The sequence below is a fragment of the Furipterus horrens genome, unplaced genomic scaffold (genome assembly GCF_987537825.1).
Source record: "Furipterus horrens unplaced genomic scaffold, mFurHor1.1.pri manual_scaffold_6, whole genome shotgun sequence".
Lineage (NCBI taxonomy): Eukaryota > Metazoa > Chordata > Mammalia > Chiroptera > Furipteridae > Furipterus > Furipterus horrens.
The window spans coordinates 149,690,962-149,715,781 of NW_028327176.1; the positions used below are offsets into that span (position 1 = coordinate 149,690,962).

Consider the following 24,820-nt stretch of genomic DNA (forward strand, 5'->3'; position numbering starts at 1 on the left):
TGCATAGTGCCTGGCACATAGTAGATATTCAAGAAATTTGTGTTGCAGAATGATTGTCAGGATGATTCTATATTAAGAGAAAAAATAGTGTATACTACTTGTACTTTATATTTTCATATGATCCTAACAGTTACACCAAGGTGCCTTCCCTGTTACTAAGCACTTTCTTTCAAAATTTCATGATGGAAAGTGTTCCTGTGATATGTTGGTGATTTTTCTGATACATACATACCTATCCATAATTATTCCTGAGACAGGGTCAATAGCCAAACAAAAATTTAAATGGGGCTGAAATTTAAGAGACTGACGCAAAGTTTTTGTTTGTTTGTTTTTGTTTTCTAATCAAGGCCTCTGTCAACTCACATTATCCCTCATTGAGTTAATTTATTTTGCTTACCCATTTTCCTCTAAAATAAACTGTCAAGTTTTAAGTATTCTTAGGTGAGACAATTCTTGATAGAAATGAGAGAAACAGTGTATTTCTTTGGCTCCTTGAACAATCTGTTAAAAGTTGTCAGTAGTGTAAAAAAAAAGTTAAGACATTTCATTTTAGTATTAAAATGTTAATATTGTATGAGGAGATTATTTTTGGTTTGTTTTTAACCATTTGTAGCTGAAGAACTGAGTCAGATATGTGATATGTACCTGAAGAATAAGAATAAGCTGTAGCAGATTACTGTCGAGTCCCATCAGTGTGGGCTATAAACCTTCTAAAAGTAGCCAACTGAACACCTGAAAATGGGGAGCTTATCCACTAGAGAAAATTCTTCTATTTTTTTCACAATTATTTAACAGAAGGATCACTAAAAATAACCAAGTACTTTTTCTTTAGTCTTGTACTATATCAAAGGTGGGGAAAAACAACAATACAATTCCGAGCATCTTAGAAATTGATATATCCTCCCTTAGACATCTCATAATCTCTAAGCTTTGATAAATAGTCAGTGGACACATGCAGACCTACAACATGATCCCCAGTAGCATAAGAGGGTGAAAACGGGGTCTTGTGCCTTGTCAGCACAGTACATTGATCAACTTTGGGAAAATGATTTTCATTCATGTGCTGGTCTCTTGGTATGTAATTGCTACCTCTTATTTAGCATCTGATAAATACCAAGTGCTGTACTAGGCCTTTTATCTCTTTAGAGCTATTTCTTTTTGATGTTCAATGGCCTCTGAACTTTATATTGGCCTCCTGCCCCTCCAAAGGTTGCCACGCTTCCGGCTTTAATGCCTCAAAACTTAGGTGCTGTTGAACTGAGACGCCATTTTGCCATCCACAATCCTGCAGGAGGTCGTCTTTTGGATGGTTTGTAAAGAGTGGCTATTGTCCAGGGCATCAACAAGATCGAAGTCCTCCCCTTCTTCCAGTAGGCGGCGGTAGGTCACGATCTCAGCCTCCGGCTTGACCTTTATGTTCTGCAGGACCTCACACTCCTGGGCTTGACACTGCCCCTCTGATGGGGTCTGGGCCAGCTCTGACTCCAGGTGAAGCAGGATCCTGTTGAGTTGTTCCATCAGCATGGCATAGTGCGTCTCCACCTCCTTCAGGCTGTTCACCAAACTGGCCTTCAGATTTCTCACCAAGTCCAGGTCAGTCTCCAAATATTGGACCATTATGTCTCAGCTCTGTGAGTGTCATCTCAGCAGCTCCTATCTCAGCGGTCTGCAAGGTAACTACAGTGATGTTCTCGTCAGTCTGTTGTCTAGGTCCTCTTGGTTCTTTGGAGCCAGCTTGTCATATAGGGCCCAGATGTCCACCATGATCTTGCTAAGGTCCTGAGATTTGGGGACATCTAACTCCACAGTCAACCCAGAGCTGGCAATCTGGTGTTGTAGACCATTTACTTCCTCTTTGTGGTTCTTATTCATGAAGAGCAGCTCCTCCTTGAGAGACTCAATTTGTCTCCAGCTGCAGCCAAGTGATATTGGTGTCATCAATGACCTTTTGGAGCCCATTGATGTCATTCTCCACAGACTGGCACATGGCCAGCTCTGTCTCATACTTGATTCTGAAGTCAGCAGCAAGACAGGCATTGTTCACAGAATTTGCAAAGATCTAAGCCCTCAGGTCCTTGATGGTCTTGAAATAATGCCCCCAGGCTCTGACCTGGGCTCCCTTCTTCTCTATGTGTTCCCAGATTTTTCTCTCCAGTCTCCAATTATCAGCCTCCAGGCAGGAAATCAGGCAGTCATTCAGGCATTGCATAGTCTCCTCCTTGCTCTAAATGCCCACTAAGCCTGCCAGACCCCCAATCATCCCTGCAGCCAGGCCCCCATGTCCCGCACATTGGTAGAGTGGGACACTGATATCCGGGAGCCTGAGCCCCCAGTGCCTGAACAGATACTGGCTGTGCTGTCAGCAACCAGACCTGGTGCCCGGGCGACTCCATGGAGCCCAGGGTCTGGTGGTTTGTGGAGAAGCTGGAGCAGGTGCTGAAGCTCTTATTGTTCAGAGAGAAAGGTAAGAAGCCAAAACTCAGGTTGATGCTGCCTAGAAATATTTCATTGAAACCTTACAATAACCTTGTGTTGATCTTTAATTAGACATGAAAGAACAGACTTGCCCACAGTCAAATACGTGTTTAAAGGCAATTCAACCTGTCCAAATCTGTTTCAAAGGAATAATATAACTGAGAAAACTTTGTTCAAAGTATGCAGAAGGCTGTAATGCTGTTTCTCTGATTTTTCTTTGGAAGCACAAAATAAACCCTTTTGCACTCTCACTATAGCAAAAGAATGCAGAAGGAATTTTGACTCATAATTATATACAGAAATTAAAATTTGCTTATAAAAAAATTCATCTTGTTCTGAGAAAATATAAAAGCCAGAAAAAAGAGAGATGAAAGCATTTTAATAAAATTACATTTGCTTTTATATTTACTTTATGAAGTTAAACATGAACAAGAATTTTAAAAGGAGCAATTTCCAGATCAAGAGTAATTAAATCTTCTAAAAGATAAGCAATTAAGAAGTCAACCTGTTTCTTTTGTGTAAGAGGGAAGAAAAGGATGTGATTGCCATTAGGAAGTCACTGTCATCACATGGCACTATTCTCAGCCTCCCCTCTTCTCACTGCAATAGCTATTCAGGACTAGCTGGCTCTGATGGGGTACACACTGGTGGCTCCTCATCCTAAAATCACTACAGTATAACTTCCTGTAAGGTCTTATAATTTTGTATATCCCTTAGTACTAAACTGGTGCTTGGAATTTGGAGGCAGTCAATAAATACTGAATGAATGAACAGATTATAGGGGCCAAATGAAAAAAATAAGAGCAATTTTTGTGATTAGTCTTATGACAATCCTGTAACAAATAAGGCACTTACCGAAACATTTCCTGCTGAGTTGACCTGATTCTCTTCCACACTGTGATTGCCATTTGTAATGTCACAGATGCAGTAGTTACTAACAGAAGGAGGTCTGAATGTGTGGCCACCATCACAATGAATTTCTGGACTGATTCCACAGCCAAATGTGAACGAGGCAAGAGAATGATAGTGTGTGAGTAGAACTACTGCATGTATCAGTTCTGCAAGGGACCAGCTGTGCTCTTCAGCTTTTAAAAGTCGCTAAGGGGGGAAAAAATGAGGAAATATTTTTATACTGGGGTATGGTGTTGGTGGTAGTAAATAGTTAATATTGGTATTTAATCTATTAAAAACAAAACTAGTCATTATACAAAACCTTGTGTAAAATAACAATTTGAGACATGTAGAACGCAGAACTTCTATAAACATGTATTCACCAATAGAGCTTAACATAATCTGGTAATGACATATTTTTGATTATCTAAAATCCTGATTTAAAAATATAATAGAATGCATTTTGCAGTAAAAGCATATTAAAAGCAGTTGCCATATTTCATATATTAGATTATGAATGAATTAACTATGTTGTTCAAAGTTTCAAACCAAATATAATTTGTGTTTAAAGTGGAAGCTACTGTATAAAATATTCCTAGGTGTGAGATTTTTTATTTATTATCAGGCCTCCTCAAGGAATTTTTAAGATAGTGGTTTGAACAACTTGACTCTGAATATTCCTAAATCAAATTATATTTTTAAGATTATGACCAAGGTAAAGTCTACAATTCTTCAAAGTCTTACAATCTGTGTCCCTTCTGCTTCATTATCTATTCTATAATCTTATATAATTTTTCATTACCAGACAATATAATAGACATTGTATTAGTCATATTCAAATCTTATGTGTTCTTGATGTTTCAATTATGTAACAGTATCTAAAATGTTCTATAAAACAAGCCCAAAAAGATGTATTTTCAAGAATTTCTCTTGCATGGTAGATACTTTTAGAGAATGTTAATCTACTTTTATTCTGTTATCTTTATTAATAAATAGAACCAGAAGGAAGTAATTTAAGATGGTATTTTTAAAAGATATAGAAAAGATGCCACTTCACAGCTACAAGAATGGCTAAAATCCAAAACACTGATAACACCAAATGCTGGCAAGAATGTAGAGCAATAGGAATGCTCATTAACTGCTGGTGGGAACACAAACAGGTACAGCCACTTTGGAAGACAGTCAAGATGTCCTTCAATAGGTGAATGGATAAACAAATGGTGATACATGTATACATTACACCATTTTTTCAGCAATATAAATAAATGAGCTAGCAAGCCACTTAAAGGCCTGTAGGAACTTGAAATACATACTGAGAAGTAAAAGAAGCCAATCTGAAAAAGCTATATACTGTATGATTCCAACTATATGACATTCTGAAAAAGGCAAAATTATAAAGACAGTAAAAAGATCAGTAGTGCAGAAGTTTAGGGGGAAGGGGAAAGAAATGAATGGTATTTTTAGAGCAGTGAAACTGTTCTGTATGATACTGTAACGGTGGATACATGACATGCATTTGTCAAAATCCATAGCACTATACAACTCAAAGAATAAGCCCTAATGTAAACTATAGACTTCAGTTAATAGTAATATAACAATACTGATTCATCGTTTACAAAAAATATATCATACTAATAATGCTAGATGTTAATAATAGGAGAACTTGGGTGTGTGTGTCGGGGCGGAGGGGGGGCGGTGTTGAGAGATTAGATATGGCAATTGCCATGTCTCTCTAAACCTAAAACTGCTCTAAAAATAGTCTATTAAAATTTTTTTTTTAATGGCCCTCTAGATATAATACTTACCTCAATGTGTTCTTTGGTAATAAGCCAAGGTCTATGGGCTAACAATTTGTTAAGTTCTCCTAAATTTTGTAGTTTTTGAGGTGCATTCTCTAAGCCATTAAGCCACTTGGGGTCCCCACCAACATGAAGGAAATCATTTACATGGAGGTTCACTAAGTAGGAGCACTGATGTCTTGCTGCAGCCTTAAAAGAAAACAAAAAGATTATTCTAACTATAATAATATCTTGAACTACAAATCCTTTATTTTACAATGTGCAAAACAGCTAATTAAGTTTTTGATTAGCATGTTTTCAAATTTTCCTAAACTACAGAAATGAAGTTTTCATATAAGCAGTTTAGAAATTCATACACTATAGAAAGCACCTCAGAAATATTCAAAGAACAAAATATCTGATAAAAGTATTTGAACATTAAAAACTTTATATACAACTTTCAGAATCTCATATTAAGAAGAAACTTTAAGGTGCCAATCATAAAATAATGGGATATTTACAAATTAAACAGGAGTAGCTCCACTTATGTCAATGTAAACTATTTATAATAGTGAAATATTGTGTTTTACTTTAGTCTCTTATCTACTATTATTCTTTTATTCTCTTATTCTCAAAAATATGTAAATACATGTTTCTTTCTCTGTTATACTTGAGAATATGCTTATTTAGGAGGAAAAATAGACATTACTTAACAGGAACCCAATTAGAAATCACAATATAAGTATTTATCCCTGTATATAAAGCATTAATCATCTCTTAAAAATATTAATAAAGCAAGCAGACAGAATTTTTCACTGAATGTTCACAAACCATTATTCCGATGTAGTGCCGGTAATATAGGGGTAATGGCCCATCCATTTGCAGTAGATAGTGTTGAGTTTTTAAGAAACTTTCTAAATACTGTGGGTGAAAAACCATCACTAATGTAATGTTATCCAAACGACCCAAAGCAGCAAAAGAATCTGCAAATAAAGCATGCATTTGTGCGTCTTCACTCCCAACTTGAAGAATCTGTATAAAAGAGGAAAACCACGGTTACATAAATTGTAAATTGGTGTTAAAGTATATAAGCATGCCCTACAATCTGTGTCATCTAGAAGCAGATTAAATTTGGCTTAAGAACCAGAAAGGTTATAATTCTACAAATTTAACTCAACTGGGAGCAGAAAGAAGAATAAACAGTCGTATATTATGTAGAAGGGAATAAACAACAAAGGCTAAACATTAAAGGCTATCTAGCTAGCCTGCCTGCAGACTTGGCCAAAATCCAGATAAAGAAGCAAATTTAGATTATCAAACTTGCAGAGCTTGCAAACAGATACTAAAGCCTTTCCTTATAACACTGCCTACTCTCACTCAATTTAAGGTGAATCAAAATTGACTAAAGCAAACAATCTGTAAACAAAGCATAGAAGTATTTACATGATTAATAGTAAAGATCTAATCAAACATTGATGCCAGCCTGTGGAGATGGTGAAGACTAAGTAACCAGCTTTGGGCACACTTAAATAACATCTAAATATAATCAGATGGATTATCATTGGTCAAAACAAGTCTTGCATTTCCCTGATTAAATATGTGTGTTAGAAATACTAGAAATCAACATGACTGCAACAGCTTTCTAATCTCACAGATTCACTGCCAAAGCATGACGATTAATTGTGATCAACTCTGCATAAAACATGTTGTTGACTAACAGTTCAGATGCTAAGATGCAAGTCATTAAAGCTTTTCCTTAAAAACACACAGTTCACTATGTACTTTCACAAACAGCATACCTCCTTTTCTGGAATAAATCTGCTTGGTCCGTGTCCTAGTGGTCGAGGAATTCTAATTCCAAGTTCCTAGAAAAGAAAATTACACCATCTCAGGCCTCCAGCAGTAAACAACATGAACTGAGGCTACAGGAGTGAGGGGGAAAAACAACCAGTTGAACAGAGACAGGCTTGTTTTGGTGGTTTGTTTTCATGGCCATATACACATACCAACTCCTCTGTGTGCATCACATAGCTGACAACGGCTTACAATATGACTCTGACTAAAAACAATGAAACCTGTTTCACTTAAACCAGAGTTTTGCATAAAGTACTTGGCAAAATGTCTAGAACAGAAAGTTCAGCACATAGCAGCCAACCCTGTGGATTGTCAGTGATACAAAATCAGCCCAATGTGTTTGTACATCCAAAACACCACCAACCAAAATATCAATTCCTGTGCATCTTGTCAGGAAATGAAAAAGCATAACCTCTACCTAGATCTAATAATAAGTATACTTCTTTCAGTTTAAGACATCTATAATTAACAGTTCACAGTAAGAACAGAAATATTATTTTAAAAAGTTGTTATTTAAATCTACAAAAGAGAAAGTACTCTAGGCCATGTTTTCTATGTGGTTGAATAAAACAATTTTAGAGAAATTAACTTTTTTTGTGAGCCTTAAATTAAGTTTTTTTTATAAACAGGATCCCATCAACCTTGCTTATATTTTAGGGAAGTTCAAGTAGTTGAGAAATAAATGGTTTTCTGCTTTTTGACATAGTGAATCTAGAATTCTGTACCTGGAATTGAGAATTCTATACCTTATGTGACAGTGTAGTGTGATTAAGAAAAACCAAAAATCTACTCTTAAGGCTTCCATCTCCCCCTCCCCCAATACAGTATGCTTATAGAAACAAGATCAAAATAATTCAACCTCATTATTTTTTTTTGAGGCTCATCAATCTGGTCTCTAAAAAAAAAAAAACCAAAACAAAACAAAACTTCTTAGCATTTTAACAACTAAAGATTAACCCTTGCTTACATACAAATTACATTACATACAAAAGTATATACAAATAGTATTTATACCCTCTCAATACTGTGTCAAAAAGTCCTTCATGATATAAACCAGATGCTTTCCTTTTAAAGAAAAAAAGAGGGGGTTGGTACAAAAGGACATGTGGCAGCAATTCAAGAAATCTAGTCCAAGTGAATGAAAACCTTTTGAGCAGAATGGAGATTTAAAAGGTAAGCAGGACAAAATTGAAGAGAATCTTTATTAGGAGAACTCAGGATCTGGATTCAAAGTAGGCTATATTTGCCAGATGAATCTATAATATATATATTATTCAAATAATCTTCTATTGGAGGTCAGTGATTTCTTAATCTGGTTATTCCACACATACTGAAGACAGTAATGTTCTAACCACCATACACTTCATTAGAAGAGGCACTCAACTCACTAGTATGACCATGGATGTCTTTATTTTAATACAAGAAAAAACCACATTCCTACTATTCAGTATATCATCTTGGTATAATTGCAGCCATTTATATAAAATGATTACTCTATTAGCCTTTTTTAGCTGCTGAATTTCTGATCTAATTACATACAGTTCAAACAAAATATGCTGGGCAAGACTTTAAGGCTAAAATCAATATTTAACCTTTGTCATTCCTTTACTATCTTATTTAAACAAAATGCATTTTAAGAAAATATCAATTTCAAGGGTTTATTATTCTTTCATAACAAGTCATAGTACTCTTGGGACTTCAGCATATAAAAAGGTGGCATATCAAATGGGGGAGACATTCAACAAATGATTTTGGGACAACTGGATAGCCATTCAGGAAAAAATGAAGTTGGAGCTCTAAATCATGTTTTACCCCATAATAAATCAGAATTACATAAAAATATATATAAATAAATAAATAATAATAAAGAAAAAGAACACTTCAGTAGAACAAAACATGCATGAAATGAATAGGCCTAAGAATGTCACAAAATCCAACTCATAAAATATAAGATTGATAAATTTGATGACAAAAATACTTTCCATAGGAAAAATAAGCATACAAAGTCAAAAACAAAAAGAAAATGGTGAAATATATTTGCAATTCATATACCAAGGAGCTGAACTTCTTTAATACATAAAGACTCCTACAGATCAATAAGAAAAATAGTTCAAAGAAAAGGAAATACAAATGGCTTAAAGAAAAAAAGACAGCTCAAAAACACTGCAACTTAACTACACTAAGATACCATTTTTCACCTAAAAGATTGCTTAAAATAAAAAAGTTTGATAATAGGCTGTGGAGAGGGGGTGGAGAAAATATCATTCATTGCTTAAACATTTCTGATGGGAGTATTTTGAAGTGTGGGGAAAAAAGATCAAGAAATATGTTAAGAGTATAAATTACTACAACTTCTAGGGAGAGCAATTTGCAATAATGATTAAAATGAAAAAGTCGCATACCCTTTGAGTCAACAATTCCATCCTAAACATTAACTTATAGTCATATAGGTAGGTTACATATGTGAAATGTTATATGTAAAGGGATAATCATTATAACATTGTTTTAATAATACAGATATAAAACAACCTAAGTGCTCATCAACAAAGGGCTGTTTGAATACAGTTTAGTGTGACCATAGACTAGAACAGAAATTTTCAACCTTTTTCATCTCATGACACATATAAACTGATTACTAAAATTTTGTGGCACACCAAAAACTATGTATATATTTTGCTGATATAACAAAGAAATAAGTATAATTTTGATTCATTAACACCCGATGGCTATTGTGTTGACTGTTGTCTAGCATCTGGCAATCTAAGGAAAAAGAAGTCAGTGCCCCTGACTAAATACACAGGTACTACATATTTTAAAAATTCTTGTGGCACACCAGTGTGCCTCTTGCACACAGGCTGAAAATTGCTGGACTAGAAGAAGATGCAGTCTTTACAAAATGAGGTGGTTAGATACGGGTTGGTTTTAAGAGATCTCCAAGATATATTATGTGGGGGCAAAAAAAGTGAAGTGCACAATATGTATAATCATGTTACTCTTTGTAAGGAGAGGGGGAAAAACTTAGCAATTCCACTTATAGGACTTTATTCTACAAATACATTAGCAGCATGTAGATGGCATATATAACGTTTTTTATGAGACCCAACTGATAGCACATAACCCTCAAACAAATAGGCTGAATTATATTATTTTGGTTTTGTTTTTAGACCAAATGTATAGTTTATATACCAAACTATTACAAAACAATAGTTTTACAATTCTAAGAAAGTTAATCAATGCTTCAGAAAAAGAATATTTTCCTATAACTATAGCAAGGGTCTTCCCCAATGGTCCTATGTAATTCTCAAATATTTGTAAGTCCATCCCTACAGCTGTGAAGATTTAGTAGCCATATTGGTGTCACTGTCTTCCCTCTTTCTTGCCTTCATCAGACAAATTCTTCCTTCCTGTTTCCTTAGAAATACATTATTTTAAAGTGAAAAACTGCATTTTAAAACAGAATGTTAAGGAAAACCAAACATTTTTAGAAATGGATTATAGATATATAACGCTAATAACCTCTTAGTGTAAGATCACATTCATTCCTCGATGAGGTGCCAGTCTGGCAAGAAAGCAGAATTTATAAAAAAGAACAAAAGAATAGAAACAGGGACAGAAGAGTAGAAAAACTGAAAAATAAAATAAAATAAAAAGGAGTCTCTGACATTCAAGAATATGATTTCATATTTTACCTAAGGCAAGTTCTAAGTAAGAAAGAATTTTACTCTGCTCACCCTGAGGCTACCAGGTTCAATTTCCTACTAAGTTGAAGAGGTTGTGAGATGTTTGTGCCATTCTGTAAAAGCAGAAAGGGAAATGATAGGGCACAAAAGAGGAAGTGATAGAAAAGATGGGGGAGGGGTAGGAGATGTACAGATTTTCAAATAGAAAGGGTCAATATCAAAATTAATACAATGGGAAATATAGTTACTGCTGGTCTAGACCTCATATAACTTATTCTTCTATATTTGGAGGCAGGATTCAAAAGATGTCCTTTGTTCTCTCTCTTAGTTAATAGACTAGGTATATGAGAAGGATACAAGAACATAATATGATCTTTTTTTACTTAAGCTCATGCCCAAGAGAGACAAAGGGTTGACCTGGGTTGCTCCTGATTAGCCATGAGATTGCATCCCAATTTATCCTAGTCCAGATACTAGCAGGAAGCAGATTACTGATTCCATCTAGCCTCCCATTACATACAAATTAAGTTCTAAGTTCTGGGAATAGTAAGCAGGTGACAATTACCTTGAAACAGCCAAGAAGTCTGGTTCTAGAGGTAGTGTTTTTTGAGCCTCTTTAAGATTTTTTGATACCTTAAAGGTCCTTCTAGATACTACTGTTATTATACAATAGTATTCTTGGTTTCTAAAAGGTTAAAAGTTTCACTTTTCTAAAAAACTCACTTTTGAAACATTGCTTTTGCTAGTCACAGGACAAACTAGTTACTATCCTATTTTCTAGCAGGTGTTTATATATTAAAAAAAGGCACTGCAGGTTTTTAATGGGGTTATCGTAAGCCAAACTCGTGTATTTCATAACTTCCTAAAAGTTATTTCAATTATGACTTCATCTGTTTGTCAGAAACCGAATTATAGACTGATCAAATTTTGGCTAATCCAGATCTAGGAAGCAGAACTGACAACAGAAAGTAGCCTTGTTGAAAGCAGATGTAGATGCTAATCACAGCATAAATGTTATTGGCTCTTGGTGAAGGTGTGGCTGGAAAAACTAACATGGGAACTAACAGTCCTCTCCTCAACAATCCTCCTAATCAGCATTTTTGGAAGAGATAGCAACAGCCTCCACCATCATAACACTGCTGCAAATCTCTGACATAGTATCACTAGTGTATAATACTAAAACACTAACTTTCACGGTAAGAAAATTCTTAGAAAATGTCGACAGTACCACAGAAAGACTATGTATGTAATGTATCACTGTATGAAAGTACTGTTCTAATGAGATTTTAGACATTTGTTAAACATACATTTATGAATCTATATAAATATCTGTAAGTGAAAGAATGAACAATTTGCCACAAATGCAAAATGAAAGCATTTGTTGGCTTATGGCATCTACCCACTTGTAAAACTACTTAAACAATAAAAATACTCAGATCATTTGAATCCTATTTTTCTCACTGCACTTGGCACATTTTAAAACGGTATAAACGTGTTAATACTGATAATTACAACACTGATATTAACTGGAGTATGTGCTTTTTGAAGCATTTCAATAAGGCAATGATATATTATGTAAAAGTGAAAGTTCCCATCCCACTCCCCCTTTTTAAGGAGAATCATTGCCTATAGCTGGGTGCTGGCCTTTTGACATTCAAAATTTTTAAACAGAAATAAAGAAATCTAGAAGTGTTATAAAGAAATTTTCCTACTATAACAAAATATACTAGTGTTGCTTTTAAAATTGGCATTAACTCTACTAGGGAATACAGAAATATGGAAAGTTCAGGTGCCTCATTTTTTAGTACCTGGTCTTTTATGAAACTATATTCTAGAGAAATAAACACTCACCTACCTCAAAGTACAATACTAGATTTGTAAGGCTGACTTAGGTCCTAAGTGTGCCCTTTATTTTAGTCAGGAGTTTCATTCCTGGAAAACGTTTAATATAAAAACATTATGGAAGTTTACTATTTGAAAGAGTTAGTTCTTTTGTAAAGTACATCATTTTCCTATAAAGCACAGTTTCCTAATTTACCTTCTCATATGCTGGATGTGTTAAAAATGAAATACAACTATGCAAAGCTTCCTGGTTTCCTGAACACAGTCCCACGGGCACAATCCCACAGGCAATCAGTGTGCAAGCTAAAATGTATCTCTGTATCTTCCAGTTTACATGGCTATGTTCACAAAGTCTAAATCTGGGCAAGAACCAGGGTTCTGCAACATAAATATAACCAGAATTCTGGCACAATTACTGGGATTCACGTCTTAAAATGAGACAAGATCTGTATGGCCTGCAAACAGAAAATGTAAATGCTATTTCAACATCTTCACAGTGTTTTCTCTTTAATAAAGTTTTCAAAGCAAGTAATAAGTGATTTTTTTTAGGTTGTATTAACTGTAAACAAGGAGCATATTATACATCTATGAGTGTTAACATGTAGAAATCAAGTATTTGCTGTTATACAACCTTCAAGACAAAGTGTCTTCATTTTAGTTTCTATGAATATACAAGTATTCTCATAATGCAGGTTCATTAAAAATACTATTAATCCTAATACTATGAATACTATGAGCCATTTCAGTGGGCAAAGCTTCAGAGAAATTACTTCATATTTAGATTTCTTAAACTAAGACAATACAGCATTCTGATTTCCAATTTTAATGACTATTTCTCTACTTTGGTCCTTGTTACTTTCTGAATCAAAGTCTTTCAAAGGTTCAAAATTTAAAGTTATATTAATAACACTCAAATGGCCCCCTATTTGCAACCACTTAGGAAAAATACAAAAATGTTAGCTCTTTCTGAAGGCCCACTCAGACACAAAAGGGAAGGTAAAATACAAGAGTAAATGCTGCTGGCAGAACATACCTATTCTAGGCAACATCATCTTCTAACGACTCAAATGTATTTTTTTTCTTTTTCTTTCTCTTTTTAAGTAGAAGGCAAAGGAAATGAGGGTCACTGAACAATCTGGTTTGACAAGGCTCTAAGTTGGAAAAAAAAAAAAATCCACAGGCTGTTCTACCGTGAGACTAGAGCTTTGTTCGGTTTCTGACTTGTGGAGACTTGCACAGAAGGCAACGTTATTTACGTTTTGGAGACTTCCATTTAAATGACCGAGACAGCTGTTTCCTCCAGCCTCAGCAGTTTCTGCTCAGGGACGCACGGGGGAAAACGTCTCCCCGCCCACCCACCACAGGCCGCCCTTTCACCTGAGGGGACGCAGGCCAGCCGAAGATGCCCCCGCCGAGCAGGACGGCCGGCCGGGCAGTTGCTTCAGGGGGCTCCCTCCCAGGGGAGCGTCCTCTGAAGCTGTCAGGGTGGGAAGGTGGTGAGGTGACAGGACCACCAGGCAGCCCAGGCAGCTGGGCCAGGTACCCAACCGCCTGCCTGGCCCGTCCCCCGGGGTACTCGCCCTCCCAGCCCCTCGCCCAGGTACCTCTTCCTGGCCGCGGCCCCCGCCGCACTGTTTGCAGCCAAGCAGCTCGGAGACAGCTAGTGAGGCTGTGTATGCCTCATCTGCGGCAGTGGCCAGGCGCATGTCGAGGTGGAGACGGCTGCGGTGTGAAGAGCAGTAGCCTCGGTGGCTCTGAGGAGGCTAGCGCTGAGGCCGGCTGGCTTTTGGGCTTTAGCGCCTCAGTCAGCACCAACAGCGGGGGCAGAGCAGCCCGGAGAGGGGCGGGGCAAACAAACAAGCCGCACTGCCCAGCCCTGCTGTCACTCCGCCGGCCCGGAGACTGCGCACACCAATAAGGACCCGCGGTGCTCCGGAGCCCCGCCCCCGTGTCGCGGAGGGGCGGGCATTGGAGGGCGGTTCTGACGCCGACCCAGCGAAAAACAACCTCCGGGGGCTCAGCTCTCCAGAACAGCTAATTCTCAGGTCTGGAAAGGGCTCTGTCGGTTGGGAGGTGAGCACCCTCTGCAGCGCGAGCCCTCCCGGCTTCATTGAAAGATTAATGTCTCCCTGCTCCCTACCCTCAACCCCGACCCCCTGAACCAGCAGCCGAGAAGCCTGCCCTTCCTCCATTCACCTAGAGCCAGACAGCAACCAATTCACCACCATGAGGAATCAAATTTGTTTTACATTTTATAAACTATTGAAATTTCCTTTCTTCTTTCCTAGCAATGTCCAAACAACGCAGAATGGGCCGCAAAATGCAGGAACAAGTATGGAGCCGTGGCCTGCCCATATTCAATGTAAAATTATCTTTGGTAAGCTACATAGGAACCATAAATATCACTCCTACAAAGATAAGCTTTGGTAGCAGATCTCTGAATTTTCTTTTTTCAAGTGTATTAGAAGGATTTAAAATGTCTGACATTCCTTCATAAGTGCCTTGGGTTGTAAAAAAAGAATTTCTGAGATCTGATGAGAAAATACAGTGATCCCTCACCTCACTTATCACCGGTATTGCGTTCTAGACCCCCAGTGATAGGTGAAAATCCGCGAAGTAGGAATCTTACGTTTATTTTAGTATTTATATATATTTTACGGCTTTATAAACACTTCCCACATACTTATAAACTGTTCCCAGTCCCTTATTAACCTTTCTCACTCCCTTATTAACCTTTTCCACACTTTTATAAACATTACTTATGTTCTTAAACACATTCTACATTCTTAAACCTACGTAACTTTAATGACATACGTATACAGTACCGCAAAATTCCGCAATATAGCGAAAAATCTGCGATAAATAATTAAATATATTTTTAAAAATCCCATGATACAGTTAGGCCACATTAAGTGAACCGCGATATAGAGGGACTACTGTATAGATTATAAAGGACCACAAATAACTGACATTGTTGGATCCATAATACAAATCTCTCAAATCCTGTATCAACGCTATTTCCTTACATGGCTCCATTAACTCTTTAAAAATCAACACCTAAATTAGATCTTAAGAAGATTTGCCCTTGTGTTTTCAAAAGCTTACATGCTCAGGTTAAAAAAAAAAAAGCTAAAACATTCTCACAGAAGGAAACAAGTGAACTTTAAATCAATAAGTTCTGACAGGCATGGAACCAGGGCTTATAAAGGGAAAACAAGTTTCAGTCTTCGGATTGAGGTTACAATGTCTCAGATAAGAATAAGTTACTGTTCGTTCAAACTGTCATATTTTAAAAGCAAGTTAAAAACAGTTACTTTCTGTTTATCTTCCTAGATAAATAAATGTTTGTTCTCATACACTACTTTTATAAATTGTTAAAAAGTCCAAAATATTTTTACTGGTCAAGAAAAGCCATTTTGAGCTAATAACATGGAAGAAAACTCTGTAGAGGCTTCCAAGCTCTCTCCGTCTGAGTCCAGCCACAAAAACAAACATTATGATCAAATGCCCACTTAGCCACAAATAAGCAAAAACAACAGTAACAACAAGAACAACAGGTAAATCATCCTATTTGCAGTGATACAATGCACCCTCCAAGATAAACTGATCATAGATGAATATTGGAAACACAAATGGATTGTGTATGGGGTTATCAGCTATAAAGTCAGTTAGATAATGAAGGAAGTATGTGAAAAATGATGACTGGTTCTTGAAGAGCTGGGCTGTGATTTTATTTTCTGGAAGGAATAAAATAATAGGGTTAGTTACCTAGTATGATGTAACCTTATTTGCGACATTAAAATTATGTCATTTGCAAAATGGATAGTGCTTACCTTTCTATTTTTTAATGAGAGGTAATGGAAAAGCATGCATTTAGCTAACCCCAAAATGGTTTGAAATAATTAAATGCAAATTAAAATTGCAAACTGTATACATATAGTAGTGTTTGATATTTAGTGCTTGATAAATATTTATTGAAGAAGCATATACTAAAATTGTTTAGGAAGCTCCAATTAAGATTCTTCTTTTTTTAAAGGATGTTTCACCTTATTTATTTCAATGCTACCTTAACCAAAAAGATAATAATAATTGTAACATAGTCTAATTCAGTGACTTACTGAGGACCTTCTAGCCATGAAATGACAAGATTCCTTTATGGTCTTTATAAAGGTTGACCTAAGTTCTTCAAAGAATGTCGATTTTTGCCCTTTTTGATATTGTACTACTGTGAATTCATCACTTTATTCTCCAACATAAAAAGGTTGCCTCCAATAAATCTATGGTAACCAAGAATTCCAACAAATATATTGACCTAAAAATATGACTGTATAAATTTCACCTCTGGAAATTTTTTGTTCCAAATCATTCGACAAAGAGTTTTTCTTCTCCAAAGATATCACATCTTGAGTAGTCTAGATGTCCTGATGGTGCTTCTCCTAAAGAACCCCCAAGTGCTAGGCACATGACAGGCACACAATAAACACCTGCTGAAGAGATGAGAATCTTGAGTACCGAACAGTAAGTGAAAAGAACTATGCTTTTGATATTTACCACAGGTTATCAATATAGGCCAGTAGCTATTTTATAAAGCCTGCTATTTAAACATTGCAAAATTTTATTTTTTCTAAGAAGAATTCTGACATGTAATGCAAGATGTTATTAATTCTGAAATATTTCCTTTCCTCTAGAAATGTTTTTGGTAAACTTAGCTGTACCAAAGTGAGGTTTCTGCATCTATCATTAGCAGTAATGGTCTCAACTCTTGACTTTCTCAAATACAAGCTGATATACCCACATAAAAGCAGAGTGGTGTCAAATGCCTTAACTTGAGGAGAACTATGAAGCATTACAGTCCAGACTTGGAGTTGTGGCTTCTTGAAGGAAGAAACATCTGAGCAGGGGCTTAGGGAATTGGAAAAGAGGCCTTAATTAGCAAGAATATTGTGTGTGTTTAGGGGCGGGGTGTGTGTGTGTGGAGTACAGGCAGAGTTCTAAGCAAAACAACCCCAGTATGTGCAAAGGCCCAGAGGCAGGGAGGTGAGTGTGTTCCTTTAGGGAAGCAGAATCGAGGAAGTTCATTGGGTCTGGAGCAGAGAGTATTGAGAGTAATGGATGGAGTTTAAGTAAAAGATAAACAGTAAGGCGAGACCTTGTTAAAGAGCCATTAAGGAAAATAAATTTCATTCTTAAGTGTACTGTGGAACATCAGATTTGCATTTCAGCTGAGGTTTAGAAAAATATATTGGAAAGGTCAAAACTGGAGGCAGGAAGATGAGTTAGGAAGGGTGCTGAGACAATTTTGGCAAGGCAAGAGGGTGGTCTGAAGAAGAGTGGGAATGAAGCAAAGGATAAGAAAAAATGAAGGTGGATTTTGTTTCTCCAACAGAAGTTTCTTGAGAAAGGAAATCATGGTTTTTGAAATTTAGGAGATAAATCTCTAATTATATGCTCCCCTGATCTAGTGGCTTTCTCTATTCATTTGATTTGAAAAAATATATAGCCAATTCATGGAAAAAGAATAGATATGTTTTAGTAGAAAGAATACTTACTAATCAGGCCAAAAGCCATAATCACACTTTCATGGACCCCCATATTAAAACTTAAATTTTCTCATTAACCCAAGGTATTATTTTAAAGTACTATAGATTTGTATGTCTATTTATTAGAGTAGGAATTATATTTAATAATTGATTAGAAAACACAAATAGCAATGTTTCTAGCCATTAAACCAAAGAACTTTAAGAGTGGGAGTGGGATTAGTTATATTTATATGGTTTAAGCATTCATGAAAAGTCCCTATTGTCATTTAAACATTTCATTTAGAATGAATGTTGGTTTATAAGATTACTTCTGCTTACTAATTTTTTCAAGATATTTCTCCTCTAGATGATATCTTCCTGTTTTTGTATATATAGCTTGTCTGCTAAGCACTTTTTACCTTTCAGTATCATGTTTTGGGTACACCGAGATCCTTTTAGCACTGAACTTCATTTTTACATTGTTCTTATTTGTCCTTTACTTTTTTTCACTTCTTCAATTTAATTTTTAGAACTATATGACTTATAAGGGAGCAAGAATGATGACAAATCTTTGCTCTCTTTCTCTCCTTTAGGCTTTCTTCTTTTGTTTATTTTTAATTCAGGTATAATTGACAACATTATATTGGGGTGGCCAAAAAGTTCATTTGGTTTTTTCCATACAATGGCTCTAGTAGTGCTTAGTTGTCTTTAACTTCATTTGAAACAATTTTGTTAGATTATATTGTGACAGCTGTCATACAGCATGCATTTAAAAAAGAACTTATCAAAATTGGTAAATTTTTTATAGCCATTTTAATACTTAAGATGGAAGAAAATATCCAACATTTCAGCATATTATGCTTTATTATTTCAAGAAAGGTAAAAATGCAACTGATATGCAAAAAAAGATTTGTGCAGTATGTGGAGAAGGTGCTATGCCTGATCCAACATGTCAGAAGTGGTTTGTGAAGTTTTGTGCTAGAGATTTCTCCCTGGACAATGCTCCAGGGTTGGGTAGACCAGTTGAAGTTGATAGTGATCAAATCGAGACATTAATCAAGAACAATCAACATTATACCATGCAGGAGATAGCCGATATACTCAAAATATCCAAATCAATAAAGTTATTGGTGAAAATGAAAAACGTGTCTTTTATTTTATGGAAAAAACTGAACAGACTTTTTGGCCAACCCAATGTTAGTTTCAGGTGTATAATATGATTCAGTATTTGTATATATTGCAAAATGATCACCACAGTAAATCCAGTTAACATCTGTCACCATACATAGTTACTTTTTTTTCCCTTGTGATGAGAACTTTTAAGATTTACTCTCTTAGCATAGGGGTTTCTTCTTTTAGAGATGCAGTTTTAAATCTCCACACAGGCTTTCAGAAATATAGGCCATCCATCACCCATATATATAAATAAGCAGTATTCTAAACAGTGTCAGTGATTGTATTTAATCATGGAAAGGTTTCAATGATAACAAGACTGGTAACTTATGATCTCCTACATATCAGATACTAAGCACACACCTATAAGGCAGATATAATTATGTATGTAAAACAGAAATTCATAAAGTATGGGTAACTTGTCCAAGGTTATAAAAGTAGTAAAATGCAGCCTAAGATTACAACCAGGTCTTTCTGAACCCAAAGCAGCAGAATCTGGGCTGCTTCTTTAAATGAATATATTCAAAATTTTGATAACTATGCATTAGTGTAAGTTCTCGACTGTGAAGACAAGTACAAGAAAGAAAAACTTAGCTTCCTTGTTTATACTCAGGGTGAGATCTGGTAGGTTAAAAAAAAAGATGGAAATCATGGAATGAGTGATCTTGGTCTTAGCTCCTTTCTCTCTCCCTTTTTTAGGATTTTATTTATTAATTTTTTTAGAGGGGAAGGGAGAGAGACAGATTGGGAAAGAAACATCGAAATGTGGTTGGCTCTCGCGCACCTCCACTAGGGGCTTGGCCTGCAACCCAGACATATGCCCTGACTGAGAATCAAACTGGTGACCCTTTGGTTTGCAGGCTGGCGCTCAATCCACTGAGCCACACCAGCCAGGGCTCTTCTTTATTTTTCTATCCCTGTCACTCTTCTGTGCCTCTTCCCAGGTGTTTGGTGACTTTATGTTACCCAAAGCTTCTTCAATAAGTAACTCACCTGAGTCTACCCAATCTCTTAAATGCTCCTCACACTATCCCTGTTCCTCTCAGAATAACTGATAGATGTTAAAAAGAAAACAGAGCTCTTAAACTAACTCAAACTGGTAATTGTATGAAGGCTGATATATCATCCTAATTTATTTAGTCTGTCTCAATAGAATAGAACCTCCATTAAGTTGGAATGTTTGTCTTTTGTTCACTGCTATATTTCCATTACCCTAATGCCAGCACTCAGTAGGCCTTCAATAAGTACGTACTGAATGAACAAACTGCAGAGATGTTTCCACTAAAAAAAAAGGAAAAAGAAAGCCTAACTTAACTGAAAGTTTAATAATGAATTTCAAGTTCAATATTCAGTTTATAAAAGATGTGGGCCATCTAGACAAACATTTTTGAAGGCTTTGGGACTACCATATAAACAGGCAGGCTCTGTCTGCATGGGAATCAGATTGGGCTTAGGTTCAATTCTGCTAAGTAACTAATGTTTTTCATAGTTTCTCTCCATCTTTTTGGGAACCCAAGCTTCTTTAATTTTTTTCTCTGCTTGCTCTCTTTCATGACACCAAGATAGTAGCTATATAAGTCAGACACTGCCTGTATACATCATTGTTTGATAAGATTCATAAACATTTTGTAAGCAAGTTTGTCTTTAAACATCTTCCAGCCTGTCTAAGGTAAAAAGACAGGAAAGTGTCTATTGAGATATCAAAATTAAATGGGAGAATTCATTCAGAAATATTATAACTTTTAGAGGCTAATTACTTTTTAGCATCATTGTTGAGTTAAATAAGAAGAAATAGGTTTAATTTGGAATAGGATGAGGGACAGAAAAAAGGTGAATGTAGTAGGAAATTGAGAGTATTTTCTTAGGAGCTACTGAAGGTTTTAAAGAAGGAGAAAAAGGAAATGATAAAAACTAAAAAAAAAAAAAGGTATTTCTCAGACTATGCATATATACTAAATATATTGTATAGTTTTTAAAATAATAATCAAGGGGCTGGATTTCATCTATATCTAAAAACATGTGAAACTTTAAAAAATTCTTAAAGTTTTTCTGTTAGTGGGCACAGGAAATAACTGGTTTTAATAAAACATATTTTAAATATACAAGGAATATACTAGTCTGGCATAAAATAAAAGAAGAAGAAAAAAAACTCTTTCAAAATAGGTTAAAACCAAACCTAATATCTTCAATTTATCCTGAGTCCACAGACTTGATGGAACTGAACATTATCTTTTTCCTTTATAAAATTGAATTTACCCATGGTTAAAATGTTTAGGTGAAATGTATATTAATGAGTCCTTTAGCTTAATCATGTCTGGATTTTGAATGTTTTATTCATACTAAAGATCATTTTGATTCAAAGAACAAAATCTTAATGACAGTATTCTAAAATCTTTTCACTCAAGTTATTTCTTATTTATAACAGCTATCCTGACCTCCCTATCCATGACCTACCCTGTGATTATTATTGCCAAGCAGTGAATAGAGTTCTAAAATGTGTGCTTTTCTTACATAGTTCAAAGAACCCCCACTAAGTTCCTCTGTGAAGATCTTTAGTAGTATGTACTTTAATCCTTTAAATCACCTTCTTCTGCCTCCTTCTGAGATCTTGCTTTCCAATAAGGTATTAAGTTGTAGATCCTTATCCTGGTCACAAAGTACAAGGCCATATCTGGAGACTACTTTCATGTTATTAAGCATCTTAGAAATAAAATGCCTTTCACTGAACTTTGCCATCTGTTCTGCCTTTCAAATCCTCACTGCATCTCAGTGGGCCATTTTCCCCTTTGCCCAAAGGGTGTGGGTAAATTCAGGGCACTGTAGTCCAACAAATAAAGATATTTGTTTTTGCTTATTACTACTATCCTTTAGTTTAGCTAACCATATTTAAAAAGAGAGAGAATGCCACTTTAAAAATTACATTTTTTTACATGAGCTTAAGTTTGAACAGCATTCAAAATCATTTCATTTGCAGTGCTAGGAATTCTGATTTTTCTAATTTTTGACAAATAAGTGAGAAATATTGAAATAGGATTTTATTCAGCTCTTACAAACTGGAAAAAGTAGCACTGTATTCTTCCTTAGTTTGTTATAACTTGAATTTAAAAAATATATTTGGCATAGTTTTATGTATGATGCCAATGCAATTATTTTTCCATTTAGCAGAAATCTTAATATTATATAATGACTTAGCATTCAATTACTCATTATTATTAATCTTTACTGAATACCAATTATATGCATTTAATTTCTTAAATCCTATGAACAAAGAGGAATATCTTAATTTGAGATTGGGCATCTTTTATTTAGACTTAAACATCTCAAGTCATACAGATTGGGATTCTGTTAGACAGCATGAAATGGGAAGTCATCTAGTTTATTGCCCCAGCTGGCAAAACAACAAAAATCCCCCCCCCAAATCAAAAACCAATAAACCAAACGCAGTCTGGAATTCTCTTAACGGCCCTTCTAGTTTTAGTTCTCTCAAATTTAAAATGAAGTGCAACTGAAATTCATAATATCTCAAACTTTATTTCAGCTCTAAAGTGCTACTCTCTAAGATAATTGCTGATTTTATCAAGAGTTATATGCTTTAACTAGAACCTGGCCTCCTCCTACACCAGACTTCTTTGTACATTTCAAACAGTTTTTCTTAGAATCCATTTCTTATAAGTACTTTAGAGACATTATAAAATATTAGATTTGAACTTTCTTTTAAAAGGTAACCTTCAAATATATATATCAATATTAAATACATTAGAAACCAACAAAATAATAATTTGTTGCCACTAATAATTCAGTTACTAGACTAAATAAAGCTTCTTCCACCATCTCCATGAACACATGCTTGAATAGGCTTGGAAATGTGTCAGTGATTAGGAAAGGTATTTCATTCCTGTCTGTATTTGCTGGAGTAAAACTATAGTAGTGAGTGGACTGCTACAGCATGTGAATCCAGATTTCCTTGATATTATGCATATAAGAAAAATAAATAAAAATAATACTGAATTACAATCCATAGTCCCTTAACTTCAAATTTGTTTAAAACATAAAAGAGCCTCATTGTTCTCACCAATTGGCTTAATAATTTAACTTTATATACTTGAACTTATAGGCATACTTTATTAATAGAATGCCAGTTTTAAATATCATTGTATATCAGAAGTCTAGTGATTTTTGACTAAAGACTAATCTGACAAAAAAAATGTAGTAACATACTTAAGTATTACTGTTTTATATATGTGCCACGTCTCTTGATCTGCATGGTAGAGTCCTAACAGTAGGTTTGAAGGATCCATGCTAGTCTGTAGTTCCCTACATTATTCACCCAGGGCTTGGGTCAGGCTTTAAGGTTCAGGAATGCTCTAAGAATTTCTGCTGGTTCCAGCAGAGTGCTGGGGAAATCTAGTTCAAAGTCTGATTCCCATCAATGCCAAATAGAGCCTTAAAATAGGAATGGCTCTTAGTTTCACAATGGTATACTGAATCACAAACCAAACCTGCCTTCCATTTAGCCTGCCCTGGATCTGGTCTATAACTGACAGGATTATCAATCCTTCTAGTCATTCCCCAGAAAACATGAGTAAAGTCAATCTTATCCTTCAGGAATATACATGAAATATGATCAATAATAGCTTTTATCCTGGATCACATAAAACTGACCTAATCAATTTTAGAGTGAAGTACTTTGGAATTTTTTTTTTTTAATCAACAATAAGGATACTATTGATATCCAAATAATCTCTTGTGTTTGTAACAGGCAGTTTTTTTTGTTTTTTGCTTTTGTTTTTAAAGATTTCATTTATTTATTTTTAGAGAGAGGGGAAGGGAGGGAGAAAGAGAGGGAGAGAAACATCAATGTGTGGTTGCCTCTTGCACTCCCCCAACTGGGACCTGGCCTGCAACCCAGGCATGTGACCTGACTGGGAATTGAACCAGCGACCCTTCAGTTTGAAGTCCAGTGCTCATTCCACTGAGCCACACAAGCCAGGGTCAGGCAGGTTTTAAAATAATGTGTTTGTTCTCTACAATTAGAACTTCGTTTATGTCAGAAAATTCAACTTTCAAATATTCAACCAGATTTAAAAAATTAAACCACAGCAATTTGCATTAGAAATACAAAATTAAAACCTTAAAGTATTGCACACTAATTTACAAATTAGTGGGTTTAAAAATATCTAAGCTTCAAAAGATAACAGAAAAAAAGTATGTGGATCAGGAGAAAGAGCAAAGCAGAGTCAAAAGCAGCAGGATGTAGTTCAAATAGGTCACTTTCAACTTTTAACTTTCCCTAAGAAGAAAAGAACAAGCTTAGCAACAGCTTTCAGCCAATCACAAAGTAGACAAACAGGTAAGGACTCAACTGCTCCAGATACCAATGAGGTCCAACTTTCATTCAGTGTTTGTTTTTAAAAAATTATATAGTGTTAGAGCAGAGCAAAAGTTATGAAACACGATGTACTAGGTTAAAGTAACAAAGATAAAATCTCTTCAACAACCCTTATCAAAATAGATCAGATTTTAATAACACACTGATAATTTTGTTTTCATCCTTACTGTGTCAGATACTATATACATTAAAGTTATGTTTAAAATATTAGTGTATTTG

At 35.4% G+C, this 24,820-nt stretch overlaps 1 protein-coding gene and 1 long non-coding RNA gene across 5 annotated transcripts in view; one reads left to right on the forward strand and one right to left on the reverse strand.

Moving 5' to 3' along the window:
* The window catches only part of SESN1 (sestrin 1), an 80,827-nt gene that overhangs the window by 8,119 nt on the left and 47,888 nt on the right, over positions 1 to 24,820 (reverse strand). The window contains exons 1-5 of one of the 3 annotated variants that reach the window (XM_090279736.1): positions 14,125 to 14,347; positions 6,944 to 7,009; positions 5,976 to 6,176; positions 5,172 to 5,354; positions 3,331 to 3,573 (exon numbers count right to left, since the gene is read on the reverse strand). In XM_090279736.1, the coding sequence (XP_090135862.1) occupies positions 3,331 to 3,573; positions 5,172 to 5,354; positions 5,976 to 6,176; positions 6,944 to 7,009; positions 14,125 to 14,226 (795 nt within the window). In that variant the 5' untranslated portion in view covers positions 14,227 to 14,347. Of the gene's footprint in view, positions 1 to 3,330; positions 3,574 to 5,171; positions 5,355 to 5,975; positions 6,177 to 6,943; positions 7,010 to 7,150; positions 7,205 to 14,124; positions 14,348 to 24,820 lie in introns of those variants that run through there. The other 2 variants (XM_090279737.1, XM_090279735.1) reach the window with 2 other exon arrangements.
* The window catches only part of LOC150007587 (uncharacterized), a 58,212-nt gene continuing 47,892 nt past the window's right edge, over positions 14,501 to 24,820 (forward strand). For both annotated transcript variants that reach the window (XR_016511636.1, XR_016511637.1), the window contains exons 1-2: positions 14,501 to 14,593; positions 14,809 to 14,897. This is a non-coding gene — a long non-coding RNA (uncharacterized LOC150007587). The remainder of the gene's footprint in view (positions 14,594 to 14,808; positions 14,898 to 24,820) is intronic.